Source organism: Scyliorhinus torazame, chromosome 8 (assembly GCF_047496885.1).
Source record: "Scyliorhinus torazame isolate Kashiwa2021f chromosome 8, sScyTor2.1, whole genome shotgun sequence".
NCBI classification, from domain to species: domain Eukaryota; kingdom Metazoa; phylum Chordata; class Chondrichthyes; order Carcharhiniformes; family Scyliorhinidae; genus Scyliorhinus; species Scyliorhinus torazame.
The window spans coordinates 150,777,738-150,792,795 of NC_092714.1; the positions used below are offsets into that span (position 1 = coordinate 150,777,738).

Consider the following 15,058-nt stretch of genomic DNA (forward strand, 5'->3'; position numbering starts at 1 on the left):
GAGACCCTGTGCTTTCCCAATGGCTGCCAGAGGTCTGAGACCCTGTGCTTTCCCAATGACTGCCAGAGGTCTGAGACTCTGTGCTTTCCCAATGACTGCCAGAGGTCTGAGACTCTGATTCAGCACAAAAGACAAAAAGTAACAATCGGGAATACTATTTACATGATATGTAAAATGTATTTGTTTATATTCTCGTCTATCTCACTCTCTTACTTTTTATTAATAATCTTTATTGTCACAAGTAGGCCTACATTAACAATGCAATGACGTTACTGCGAAAAGCCCCTAGTTGCCACATTCCGGCGCCTGTTTGGGCACACGGAGGGAGAATTCAGAATGTTCAATTCACCTAACAAGCACGTCTTTTGAGACTTATGGGAGGAAACTGGAGCACCCGGAGGAAACCCACGCAGTCATTGGGAAAACCTGCAGACTCCGCACAATGACCCAAGCCAGGAATCAAACCCAGGATCCTGGCGCTGTGAAGAAACAGTGCTAACCACTGTGCTACCGTGCCGCCCACAAGTTTTCCCAGTTTATAGTCTGATCTCATTACAGTCCACAGTATGTCCTGAACACATTTTGAAGTCATGCGGAACTGATTGTGAACATAATTGTTCTTGTTTCAGGGAGTGGAGCTGCAGAAGCAGAAAGCTAAACTGGAAGAGAAGCAGAACCTGATTCAACTTGTGGAGAGACAAGCGAAGGAAATAAACAAATTGAAAGATGATATCAGTTTGCTAACCCGGAAAGGAGGTCACATCCTTCCCCCCTCCCAACCACCTTTACCATAATGAACTCTGCAACACCCTGAAACATTTGCTTTGGGTATTGTTTCCCTTGTATGATTTCAAACAAGCCTGACAATAGTCAGTAATAAATATTTAGTATGTTCCTGACTTGGCTGTTTTCATTAATGGAAGGCACAGGAGCTGTCCCAAAGAGTTTGTATTGTTAAATCCAAGACGTCTTCAAGAAGACCTGATGGTCACATACATCCATTCTGCAGCAAGATGTCCCAGTCGTATTGGTCACAAATACAATGCTGGTGGTAAAATGTGGCACTTCATTTCATCATCCACCGGAGCTGACAGCAAGGTATCATGTGTGAGGTTACTCAGAATGTGACCCTAAAATGCTTCTGAAATCCTATCCAATATATAAATAATACAACTTCTTCATTTGCTTTAAAGCAATGACTGAGGTCGTTAGCCTTTATTCAGGATTCACTCCGCCAGTTATTGTTGGATTTTGTTTTCAGCTGGTTCTGGCACTCAGTTTTTCCTAATTTTTGTAGGTGTTACATGTGGCAGGAATCAAATTAACGAAAGACTGAAGAAATCTCCCGAATATGGACCATTTGCATTAACATACCAGCCCCAGGCCAATGCAGCTTTTGGAGTGTGGCAAACCACTGTGTTCTTATATTAAGGGTTGTACGGTAGAACCTGCACTCCAGGTTCACCTGGGCCCCTGCATGCTATTTCTGCCCAGAAGCCGGGTTATAAATATGCGTGGCCTCCAGCTCGCAGCCATTTCGTCAGCTGCTGTGGGAGGCCACACATCTGATACTAATAAAGCCTCAGTTTGGATTCAACTTCCTCTCCAGTCAAATTGATCGTGCCTCAAGGAGGTGCAGGCCAGTGACTCCACTGTCTGTGTTTTGACCTTTGCTCCAGCTTCTTGTTCTCACTCTGCAAGTTCGAGACCGAGAAGCCCAAAAGGTACATGCTGAGGCTCATCCCATGAAAGAGGTTCTTAGCATCCTCTGTGCCTGCACCTTCAGAACAGCCTCATTTCCCCATGTTCCTAAAGCCCTAATATTAACCCTGCCTACCTACTCAGGTAAGGGAAAAGTGGTTAGAATAAAGTTGTGGAATGGAACGTGGCCCGTGTTTCGCTTACTCCCCGTCCTCTCTGTTCCCCCGGGAATGGAACGTGGCCCGGGTTTCGCTTACTCCCCGCTCCTCCCTGTTCCCCCGGGAATGGAACGTGGCCCGGGTTTCGCTTACTCCCCGTCCTCTCTGTTCCCCCGGGAATGGAACGTGGCCCGGGTTTCGCTTACTCCCCGCTCCTCCCTGTTCCCCCGGGAATGGAACGTGGCCCGGGTTTCGTTTCCCCCCTCCTCCCCCTGGAATGGAACGTGGCCCGGGTTTCGCCCCCGTGAATGAAACGTGGCCCGGGTTTCTCCCCCGGGAATGGAACGTGGCCCGGGTTTCGCCCCCGGGAATGGAACGTGGCCCGGATCCACTGGCGCGCGCACTGCAGCTGCACTCCCGTTTCCCAGCCTCGCCTCTTCAAGCTTCCCTTAAGGAGGGAAAGGCAAGACGGCCAAGCAGTCACTGAATTTGAAAGGATTTTCTTTCAGGGCGGCGGCATTTTCAGGGTGCGTTGTATCCCGGCGTTGGTACATTCCGCCCGAAACACGCAGGCACCGAGCTGGCAAATGTCACTCAGGTAGAGTGACGGGAGCGCACTGTGGTTTAAAAATCTTGAATTGTGCAGGGTGCATTTATCTCAGGCGCAGCTTCAGGTTTTTTAATGGACGTACAGTCAGCAGCAGTCCTGCATGCTGCCCGTAAACGCTTTCACAAAGTTGACAGTTCCATAGATTTTATTAAAGGGTCCCTTAAAAAGAAGCGTGCGTATTTCCACTGCACAATAGCGAGTTTCTTTCAAAATCCTATATGCTTTCACCACTCTGTGGTTATGCAACCATGTGAGCGACATGTTCAGGCTTAATAACAGCCCTTTATAGCTAGCGACTATGACAATGATACACTGAGATTGCTAGGGACAGGGACCCTATTTCACATCATGATTGATGACAAGCAATTTTTTTTGGACAGCTATAGTGGAAACAGTATGAGGGCGTTTTCCAGCTACAGTTTGTGTGCATAATCTTAAATTATATTTGAAATCCGAGGTGTGCTGTTACAAAATCAGGACAGCTCCGGTTTCATGGTGTCAATTGTGTGGGAACAGGAGCAGGCCATTCTGCCCCTCCAGTCTTTCTGTTCGTCAATCAGATCATGGCTTAACTCTACTTACTCGCCTTCATTTCATATTCATTGATACACTTACCTAACAAAAAAAATCTATCACTCTCATTTGACTGGGGGGGTTGAGTTGTCGATATCCAGCATATGTGAAAAGTGCTTTCTGAGTTCACTCCTGAATGGCCCTGCTCTAACATTATCAGCCAGTATCATTCTGGTGAAATGGTCCTTTTCAAGGTCAAAGGGGTCGCACAGTGGTTAGCCCTGCTGCCTCACAGCGCCAGGGGCCCAGATTCAATTTCGGCCTTGGTGACTGCGTGGATTCTCCCCATATCTGCATGGGTTTCCTCTGGGTGCTCCGGTTTCTTCCCACAGTCCAAAGATGTGCAGGTTAGGTGGATTGGCCATGCTAAATTGCTCCATAGTGTCCAGGGGTATGCGGGTTAAGTGGGGTTACAGGGTTGCAGGAATAGGGTGGGAGCCTGGTTAGGATGCGGTGCAGATTCAATGGGCTGAATAGGGATTGTATGATCTAATATGAGGATCAGTGTCATAAACAGATTTTACATTAAATTTGGAAGGGACCATTTTTCCACTTTAATATGGTTTGAACCATAACCCTTATTACCGAATCAGGGATGAGAGTGCATATATTCTATGAATTCGATCTGTAATATAATCATACAGCTTTACAGTACTGAAAGAGACAAAAAGTGCATCACTCTTTACTCTTTGAATGGATCAGTGTACACACCCATGCATTCTATTTGCCTTGGCAATAACCGGTCTACTGTGCTGCAGGAATTTTAGCATTTAGCCAGAAGGCACACCCTAATCTTTTTCCTGTTGCACCTTATTCAACAATATAGTTCTGATGGTTTAATTGCATGTATGTTTCTTAGCACCAAAACAGTCCTCAATATTAAACCTTAGTTGACTTCCATCTGTCTGGGGTAAACTGTCTTTTTTAATAATACCCTCCTTTCTCACACTATTTAGTATTACCCACAGCCTTTGTCATTCTGATTACAATACCATAAGTATCACAAACAGTCCTCGTCCCTGGGATGTCAGCATTCAGTTAAACTTGTATTACTGGCACTTGGTTCAAATTATTCCATAGCTTCCTCCAGGAGTCTGTGAAATTCTCTGTAAAAGGATATTTTTTGATATCTTCTGGTAAAGATGAAGGTAATATCATATGAAGGTAAAATGGAGTCCTAATAACTCTAAGTTATCGGGACAGGTTACCTGCTCAATATCTCGTTGCTTTGTGCAATCTGACTGCCACCTTTCTCACATTGCAACAGCAACTACACTTCAAAACATGTTAGCTGTAAACTAATTTGGGACATCCTGGGATTGTGAAGGGCGTGATGTAAATATAAGGCTTTCTTTCTTTTGAGTCAAACTGTTGGAAAAGCTTTGGGCTATCAAGATTGGAATTTACTTTGAATCGTGATAGGGGTAAGTTGAAGGGGAGGTTAAAAAAAAAAGAATAAAGTTGGGTTCTACCCATTTTGCATTCTCAAACTGCACCCTACAATAACTGACAACCGCTTCCATTTCTATCCACACCATGACCCACTCATTCAAATTCCTTGAGGACATTACGAATGCGGTGGACAACGGGAAACCAGTGGATGGTGTATCTGGATTTCCAGAAGGCATTCGACAAGGTTCCACACAAAAGGCTGCTGCATAAGATAAAGGTGCATGGCGTTACGGGTAATGCATTAGCATGGATTGATGATTGATTAACTGACAGAAAGCAAAGAGTGGGGATAAATGGGTGCTTTTCTGGTTAGTGATCAGTGGCTAGTGTGCCTCAGGGATTAGTATTGGGGCCACAATTGTTCACAATTTATATAGATTTGGAGTTGGAGACCAAATTATTGTCAAAGTTCGCAGATGACACAAAGATGAGCGGTAGAGCCAAGTGTGCAGGGGACACTGAAAGTCTGCAGAGGGATATAGAAAGTTTAAGTGAGTGGGCAAGGGTTTGGCAGATGGAGTTCAATGTTGATAAATGTGAGATCATCCATTTTGGACGGAATAACAGCAAAATGGACTATTATTTATATAGTTAAAAATTGCAGTATGCTGCTGTGCAGAGGGACCTGGGTGTCCTTGTGCATGAATTGCAAAAAGTTGGTTTGAAGGTGCAGCAACTAATTAGCCAGGCAAATGGAATTTTGTTCTTCATTGCCAGAGGGATGGAGTTTAAAAGCAGGGAGGTTATGTTGCAGCTGTTTGGGGTGCTGGTGAAGCCACACCTGGAAAACTGTACAGTTTTCGTCTCCTTATTTGAGAAAGGATGTACTGGCACTGGAGGGTGTGCAGGGGAGATTCGCTAGGCTAATTCCGGAGTTGAGAGGATTGGCTTATGAGGAGAGACTAAGTAGACTGTGAGTATACTCATTGGAATTTTGAAGAATGAGTGAGGATCTTCCAGAAACATATAAATTATGAAGGCAATAGATAAGATAGAAGCAGGGAGATTGTTTCCACTGGTGGGTGAAACTAGAACTAGGCATAGCCTCAAAATAAGGTGGAGCAGGTTTGGATTGAGTTGAGGAGTAACTTCTTCACCCAAAGGGTCGTGAATCTGTGGAATTCCCTACCCAGTGAAGCAGTTGAGGTTTCCTCATGAAATGTTTTTAAGCAAAGATAGATAGAGTTTTGAACAGTAAAGGAATAAAAGATTATGGTGAGCGGGCAGGAAAGTGGAGCTGAGTCCACAAAAGATCAACGATGATCTTATTGAATGGGCCAGATGGCCTATATCTGCTCCTAGTTCTTGGACGGGATTCTCCCCCAACCGGCGGGCGGGCCGTACCGGCGCCAGAGTGCTGTGAACCACTCCGGCGTCGGGCCGCCCAGAAGTTGTGGAATCCTCCGCACTTCCGGGGGCTGGGTCGGCGCTGGAGTGACTGGCGCCGTGCCAACCGGCGCTGAAGGGCCTCTGCCACGAGTTGGCGCATGCGTGGGAGCGCCAGCATGTTCTGGTGCATACACAGAACCACTGGCGTGATCCCTGTGCATGCGCAGGGGGCTTCTTCTCCGCGCCGACCATGGCGGAGCTTTACAGAGGCCGGCGCGGAGAGAAAGAGTGCCCCCACGGCACAGGCCCGCCCGCAGATCGGTGGGCCCCGATCGCGTGCCAAGCCACCATGGGGCCCTTCCCCGGGGCCGGATCCCTCTGCGCCCCCACGAGGACTCCGCAGGCCGCCCTCAGAGCCAGGTCCCGCCGGTATGGACTTTGTGTATTTGGCGCCGGCGGGACTGACCCATCGGGGCCCGGAGAATCGCTGAGGGGAGGGGGGAGGGGCAGTGCCAACGGCCCCCCACCGGCACGAGGTGATCCCTGCCCCTGCCAAAAAACTGGCGCCGGAGAATTCCGTAGCCAGCGTCGGAGCGGGATTCACGCCGCCTCTGGGCGATTCTCTGACCCGGCGGGGATTGGAGAATCCCGCCCCTTATTTCCCCAGCTGGGGGCCATCTCGAACATACCAGGAATCATCGAGTGTGTCAGGATGAAGGCGCCATGCGCACTGCTGGGGTATCGGGTGCAGACGTGCATGATGTGCATCTGATGGTCACATATCAGCTGCAAGTTCATCGAGTAGAGTCCCTTTCGGTTTGTGTAGAGCGGCCTGTCATATGCTCTTAGGGGGACATGCAGAGGGGGCATGTTGATCACCCCCTGGACCTGGGGCATCCCGTCTTTGGCAGCGATTCCCATTGCCCGGGCATCCTGATGGACTCGGTCCACATTGAAATGGATGTATTGAGCCGACTGGACATATAGGGCCTCCATGATGACGCGGATGCACCTGTGCACTGAGGTCTGTGAGATCCCGGACAGGTCCCCACTCGGCGACTGGAAAGATCCCGTGGTGTAAAAGGTCAGGGTGACCTTTGCCTTGACGGCCACCGGGAGTTGGTGTCCTCCCCCATTCCCATGGTGCCAGGTGCGCCATCATCTGGCAGATATGTCACACTGTCTCTCTGATCAGCCAGAGTCTTTCACGGCATGTCCAGTCCACAGGTCCTCGAATGATAGGTGCTGCCGGTAAACACGAGGCTTCATGCAGCGCCTCCTTTGCACCTCCTCAGCCTGTTGGGCGGCTGGCACTCCACCCTGGGCAGCTGCCTCCTGTCCCTCTGGGGCATGTTCCGCTGCTGCAACATCCTCCTACTCCAGCAGTGCCAGCTGCGCTATCTCCCAGGGCTGCGGCAGCTAGCGGAAAGGCCGCTATTGCTGGTTGAATTCCAATATCCATTGTCTGCAGGGATAAAAGGCAGACGTGTTAACATGGTGCATATCCCCCCCATTTCCGCATTCCTGGCCATGTTGGCGGCTGGCACCCTGGGGGCCTCTGCCCCTGGTGCCCATCCCGTCGGCTGGTGCTGCTCTTGCCAGCAGTATGCTCTGCAGCCCCCGCCCAGCACCCCGCAAGAGCTACAGTGGACTTTTCCCTGTGTGGGCCATCTGATGCCCCGCCAGCGGGTGGTGGCGCGGAGGGTGGGGTGCGGGGTGGGAGCTGGGGTGCACAGGTGGGGGAATGGGGGCACCCATATGGCTGGTGTCACTCTGCAAAGGTGGGGTGCTCAGCAAAATGGCTGCCTTGAAGGTCGCGACAATGGTGGTCCGTGCCTGGACACGCCCCAATCCTGCAGGGTTGGAGGTCACCCCGACCACTCGGCCTGTTCCCCTGTCATCCCGCAGTCCCCCACCCCCGCCAGACAGTGTCCGGCCCGGCAGTCTGCAGTCGCGCCCATCTGTGTTGTACCTCCTCTCGCTCTCTCTCATCAGCCACGATGCCGGTTCCACGATTTTTAAAAGCACAAGTGAACCTCGCTGTCGGTAATTCGGCCCATCAGAGAGGGAGAATTGCGGCGGCCCCAGAGAAAACTGGGTTAGGCTCGCTAGTGATATGCAAACGGCATTGAACCAGGCACTAGAAATGACAACGGCAAACCCAGCCCTGCCGACCCTGCAAAGTGCTCCTTACTAGCATCTGGAGGCTTGTGCCAAAGTTGAGAGAGCTGTCTCACAGACTAGTTAAGCAACAGCCTGACATGGTCATACTAACAGAGTCATACCTTACAGACAATGTTCCAGACACCCTATCACCATTCCTGGTTATATCCTGTTTTACCGGCAGGACAAATCCAGCAGAGGTGGCAGCACAGTGGTTTACAGTCGGGAGCGTGTTTCCCTGGGAGTCCTCAACATATGCTGTGGACCCCATGAAGCCTCATGGCTTCAGGTTATACATGGGCAAGGAAACCTCCTGCTGATTGCCACATACAAGCCACCATCAGCTGTTGAATCAGTACTCTTCCATGTTGAACACAACTTGGAGGGAGCACTGAGGGTGGCAAGGATGCAGAATATGCTCTGGGTGGGGGACTTCAATGTCCATCACCAAGAGTGACTTGGTGGTACCACCACAGACCGAGCTGGCAGGGTCCTAAAGGACATAACAGCTGGATTGGGACTGCAGCAGGTGTTGAGAGAACCAACAAGAGGAAAAACACACTTGACCTCATCCTCAGCAATCTGCCTGCTGCAGATGCATCTGTCCATGACAGTATCGGTAGGAGTGACTACCGCACAGTCCTTGTGGAGACAAAGCCCACCTTCACATTGAGGATACTCTCCATTGTGCTGTGTGGCTCTACCAATGTGCTAAATAGGATAGACTTCGAACGGATGCAGCAACTCAAGACTGGGCGTCCATGAGACACTGTGGGCCATCAGCAGCAACAGAATTGTATTGAACAACAATCTGCTACCTCATGGCCCGGCATATTCCCCACTCTACCATTACCAACAAACCAGGGGATCAACCCTGGTTCAATGAAGAGTGCTGGAGAGCATGCCAGGAGCAACATTACACATACCAAAAAATGAGGTGTCAATCTGGTAAAGCTATAACACAGGATTACTTCTGTGCCAAACAGCATATGCAGCAAGTAATAGACAGAGCTAAGCACCTCCACAACAAAGACATCAGCTCTAAGCTCTGCACGTCCTGCCACATCCAGGCATGAATGGTGGTGGACAATTAAACAACTCACTGGAGGAGGAGGCTCCACAAATATCCCCATTCTCAATGATGGAGGAGCCCAGCTCATATGTGCAAAAGACAAGGCTGAAGCATTTGCAACCATCTTCAGCCAAGTGGATGATCCATCTTGGTCTCCTCTGGAGGACCCCAGCATCACAGATGTCAGTCTTCAACCAATACGATTCACTCCTTGTGATTTCAAGAAACGGCTGAAGGCACTGGATACCGCAAAGGCCCTGACAATATCCCGGCAAAAGTACTGAAGACTTGTTCTCCAGAACTTGCCACACCCCTAGGCAAGCCGTTCCAGTTCAGCTACAATCCTGGCATCTACCCGGCAATGTGGAAAATTGCCCAGGTGTGCCCTGTACACATGAAACAGGACTAATCCAACCCAGCCAATTACTGCCCTATTAGTCTATTCTCCATCATAGAATTTACAGTGCAGAAGGAGGCCATTCGGCCCATCGAGTCTGCACCGGCTCTTTGAAAGAGCACCCTACCCAAGCCCACACCTCCACCCTATCCCCATAACCCAGTAACCCCACCCAACCCAACACTAAGGGCAATTTATCATGGCCAATCCACCTAACCTGCACATCTTTGGACTGTGGGAGGAAACTGGAGCACCTGGAGGAAACCCACGCACACACGGGGAGGATATGCAGACTCCGCACAGACAGTGACCCAAGCCGGAATCGAACCTGGGACCCTGGAGCTGTGAAGCAATTGTGCTATCCACAATGCTACCGTACAATGCTACCGTGCTGATTTGATGGGGTTTGTGTGCTCAAGAAGGTCAAATACACCTTGAGAGGGTCTATTGAGGGGTTTTAACAAAGATGGTGACTATTGATCGTATATTTCAAAGAATTAGTCACTGCTACAGCTTAATGGGGGAGTGGAGCATACTTGTTTATGGGGGTGGGGGGGGGGGGGGAGAGCGGGGGTCGTTGGAGATGAGAGTATTTGTAAAAAGTGTTTATTGATGGAACCTTGTTAAAGAATATTTGTTATGGTTCGTGACTTTTATATTTGTTTGTATGAAGGGTTCAAAACTTAATAAAAATCATTTCCAAACAAAATTTGTCACCCAGAATATTTTCCCAACAGTCTTATTTGCTCAAACTCACAAATAACCACCCTTTGAGGCAACAGTCCCCATACATAATGCAAGCATAAAATTCTTATAAACTATAACATATCTGGAACAAACACGCATCTCTGGGTGGCTGAAGAAAGCTTCACTTTGCTTCTTTCACAGTTTGGTCCAGCACAGCACCCTTCAGGATCTACATGACCCACCTAGCAAATCATTAACCCATTTTAAAAATATATTTGTTCTCTATCATCATTTCCCAATTCTCTATCCTTTGAAGTTTACCATTCACAGAATATGAAAATCTTTTATGTTCTCTTTTGGTCACTACTTTTGGGTGAAATAAAATTTAATAACATTGCCTTATTTATTTTGACTTTTGTTAGGTTGTAAATTCCTTCTTACCTCCCTTTGAAATTGAAAATAGCCAAAAATCCAAATCCCCACTTATCTCCTAATGTAAATGTCTATTAATGTTGTGTTTACTTGTAGAATATCCAATTTGGACCAATTCACTTCAAATGCTTGCTTTTCACAATTAGTCCTTTGATGGTCTCAATTCTATATATACTGTGTTCAGTTAATTGATTCTAATGCAACTGCAAACATTTATGACCAATCCTGGATTCTTCCACCTCTCCTCATAGTTCAGATTTCTTAAAGCTACTTAGTTTATTTTTATTTATTCAATAGATATGTGTCTCACTAGCTAGGCCAACATTTATTGCCCATCCCTAATTGCTCTTGAAAAGGTGGTGGTGAGCTGCCTTCTTGAACCATACTGTACATTCTCCAAACCCATGATCTTCTTGAACCATAGCGCACATTCTCTGACCCCCATGGATGTTCTTGTTTTACGGTAAGATCAATAATTGCTGTTCCAGTGTCCTTGTTTACACCCAGTGACCTAGATTTGAACAGGGTGCTGGAATGGCTGGGCATAAAATTGGTATGGTTGAGCAACACCAAGAATTCACACACTCACCACAGGGGCACAATGCTTGCTTTCTGGGACATAGATTTTCTGAAGGGCCTTCCCCACCCATGGGACACATGGATGAAGATACTCCTCTGCCTGTTGATTACATTTGGGTCACATTGCAATATCTCTGGCTGGTAAATCCTGGTATACCTTGGAACAAGTTCAAAATTGTAGCAGTAAATTGTTGACAGGAATTATTCTGTGGAAAATGGTCACCATTTAAGGCCATTGTTTCTACAGATGTTCCTGAACTCACCTCACCCACACTTTTGATTGTACCCAGCCCTGCTGCAAACTCTGACACTGATATTTCAGACTTCTGCTTAATACATAGTGCCACCTGCACCAGCCAATGTACTGAGGAGCTTTTGGAGTTGTCGCTTTTATTGAATGTGAGGGAATGGATAAGGATGCATTTACCAGTTGCTGGGCAACCTGCTTGATTATTTTAGCATAATCACATTGGATTAGAGGTCACCCGAATGATTTGGGAGGCTCAAAGTTCTTGGCTCAGGAAGATTGGGATTTGGTTTGGGAGCGGTTAGGTCAGGAGCAATGGGGGTATTGTTATACTCAGAATAAATATTTTATGGGGGAATAGCATTAAAGATTAGATAATAGTTTAAATTAATTTATATTTGTTTTGTGATAGAGGTACGATATAGCTTTAAGCAAGCTTAATTTGTGCTTCTGCGTTAATAAAGGGTTATGAACTTCAATTTAGTTTCACTTTAAACTGTTCCTTCATTGTAATGGTGTTTTATGACTCAAAAGCATACGCAGGGTGTAAAAAAACTGGGCTGTTGCCTAGTAACAGAGGTCACAGAGGAACAGAAAGCAGTTTGACTCGAGTTGAAATAAGATAACCCAGACGCAAGAAGCTTTATATGGAAACTGCTGGAACAGGAACATGAAGGATTGGATTGGATTGGATTTGTTTATTGTCATGTGTACCGAGGTACAGTGAAAAGTATTTTTCTGCGAGCAGCTCAAGAGATCATTAAGTACATGAAAAGAAAAGGAAATAAAAGAAAATACATAATAGGGAGGCTTGTTTTTAATTAAATTTTGCTGGATGTGGGAATTGCTGGTTAGGTCAGCATTTATTGCCCATCCCTAGTTGCCCTTCAGCAGGTTGTGGTGAGGTGCCTTCTTGAATCGCTGCTGTCCTTGTGGTGCAGGTATGCCCACTGTGCTTTTTGGGAGAGAGTTCCAGTATGTTGCCCCAGAGATAGTGAAGGGACGGCAATGTATTTCCAAGTGGGGGTGGTGAATGCCTTGGATAGGAACCTCCAGGTGGTGGGGTACCCAGGTGTCTGTTGCTCTTGTCCTAGATGGCAGTGGTTGTGGGTTTAGGAGGTGCTGTCTAAGGAACCTTGGTGAGTTCCTGCAGTGCATCTTGCAGATGGTACACATGGCTGCCACTGTTCATCAGTGTGGAGGGTTTGAATATTTGTTGAAGGTGGAGCAATCAAGCGGGCTGCTTTTTCCTGGATGGTGTCGAGCTTCTTGAGTGTTGTTGGAGCCGCATTCATCCTGGCAAGTGGAGAGGCACTCCATTACACTCCTGACTTGTGCCTTGTAGAAATGAGTTACTCACCGTAGGATTCCTAGCCTATGGCCTGTCCTGGTAACCACAGTATTAATATGGCTAGTCCAGTTCCGTTTCTGATGAATGGTAACCCCCTCCCAGGATGTTAATTGTGTGGGATTCAGTGATGGTAATGCCATTGAATGTCAAGGGCGATGGTTAGATCCTCTCTTGTAGGAGATGGCCATTGCCTGGCACTTGTGTGGCATGAAAATAACTTGCCACTTGTCAGCCCAAGCATGGATATTGTCCAGATCTTGTTGCATTTGGCATGGACTGCTTCATTATCTGCGGAGTCGCAAATGGTGCTGAACATTGTGCAGTCATCCTTAAACATCGCCATTTCTGACCTTATGATGGAAGGGAGGTCATTGATGAAGCAGCTGAAGATGGTTGGGTCGAGGACACTATCCTGAGGAACTCCTACAGTGATGTCCTGCAGCTGAGATGATTGACATCCAACCACTACAACCATATTTCTTTGTGCCGATTATGACTTCAACTAATGGAGAGTTTTCTCCCTGACTCCAGTTTAGCTTGGGCTCCTTAATGTCATACTCAATCAAATGCTGCCTTAATGCTGCAAGGGCAGCACGGTAGCATGGTGGTTAGCACAATTGCTTCACAGCTCCAGGGTCCCAGGTTCGATTCCCGGCTTGGGTCACTGTCTGTGCGGAGTCTGCACATTCTCACCATGTGTGCGTGAGTTTCCTCCGGGTGCTCCGGGAGTTTCCTCCCACCGTCCAAAGATGTGCAGGGTTTCACCTCCACATTCAGGATCGCTGACGTGGTGTCAATAAAGGACCACCAAAACTCCACCAGCTTGGGGCATGACCAGTACTTGTGCGCGTGACATGCGGGCCCTCTTGAACAACGCCCACACCTATCTTATATCCTCTCAAAAAAGGTTCTCACCTTGGCTTTAGTGAGGTGAGCTCGGAAAACTACCTTTAGCCGAATGAGGCTCAGCCTCGCACTAGATAATGTTGCAGTCACCCTCCTCAAAGCCTCACACCACACCCCTCCGTCTAGTATTGGCCCCAACTCTTCCATCCATTTCATCTTCATCTTCTCAACCGAACACAACTCCTCCCTCACCATACACTGGTACATCCCGGACGTACAACCATTCACAGACCCTGCGCAGGATAAAATCCACTCCGGCAAGGTGGGTGGCTGGTTATGTACAGGCTAGATCCCCTCCGAACCACTGCTGGGCCTGCAGCTGCATCAAAGTGTCTGATTCTAACAATGTCATCTGCTGTTAGAGGTTTCAGTGGTTTTGTGTGCATGTCATAATAACGTTGTTGTTTTTCACGCTGCTGTTGAATTCTTTTCAGCACACCCAGTTGATCTGGATCAACAACTTGAAGTTTCGGTAGGGTTATTCTAATTTCACAATTGTACAACATTTGAGCTGGAGATAAACCTGAATTTAATGGAGAGGCTCTGTATGACAGTAAAGCCAAGTAAAAATCCGATTGCAAATGTCTTGATTTGCTCATCAATTGCTTCACAATAAGTTCACCTTTCTCCACTATTCCGTTTGATTGAGGAAAATGGGGATTTGAGGTAATGTGATTGAAGTTACATGTTCTGGAAAATTCCGTCCACTCCCAGCTTGCAAAGCACGGACCATTATCTGACATAACAGTTTGCGGAATGCCATGTCTCGCAAAAAATTCCTTACATGCTTTGATCACTGCTGTAGAGATGAGATCAGGTAGTCTCATCGCTTCTGGAAAGATGGAATAATAATCAATGATAAGAACATAGTCTTCTCTACTTGCATGGAACAAGTCAATGCCTACTTTCATCCATGGTGACGTAGCTATGTTATGCTGTTGTAGTGTTTCTTTGCATTGTGCTGGTTGATGTCGTTGACACATTGAACACAACATGATCATCTCTACGATATCTTTGTTTATTCCCGGCCAATACACAGCTTGTCTAGCTCTTCTTTTTCACTTCTCGGTGCCGAGATGTCCTTCATGAATTTTGCTGAGCATTTCTGACCTGAGATTTGATGGAATGACAATCCTGTAATTTTGTAATAGTAAGCCATCTACCACAGTAAGTTCTGCTTGAATACTTTGATACTGAGGACAGTGTCCTTTTGGCCATCCATGCTGTAGATGGTTGATAACTCTAAGCAAGGTTACTTTCATGGGGGGGGGGGGGGGGGGGGGTGGTTGGTGCTTACCTCCTTGCAAACTTATAACTCCGCAAAGAAAAATCCCCCTCATTGTCCGGCAATACTCAATAGCCATACTCTCCAACCTCTGCAGATAGGTAATTTGTATTCTA

At 47.4% G+C, this 15,058-nt stretch overlaps 1 protein-coding gene across 2 annotated transcripts in view; it reads left to right on the forward strand.

Moving 5' to 3' along the window:
- Nucleotides 1-899, forward strand: part of LOC140428191 (cilia- and flagella-associated protein 44) — a 371,239-nt gene extending 370,340 nt beyond the window's left edge. For both annotated transcript variants that reach the window (XM_072514361.1, XM_072514362.1), the window contains one exon: nucleotides 630-899. In XM_072514361.1, coding sequence (XP_072370462.1) covers nucleotides 630-794 — 165 coding nt within the window. In that variant the 3' untranslated portion in view covers nucleotides 795-899. The remainder of the gene's footprint in view (nucleotides 1-629) is intronic.
- The last annotated feature ends 14,159 nt before the right edge of the window (nucleotides 900-15,058 follow it).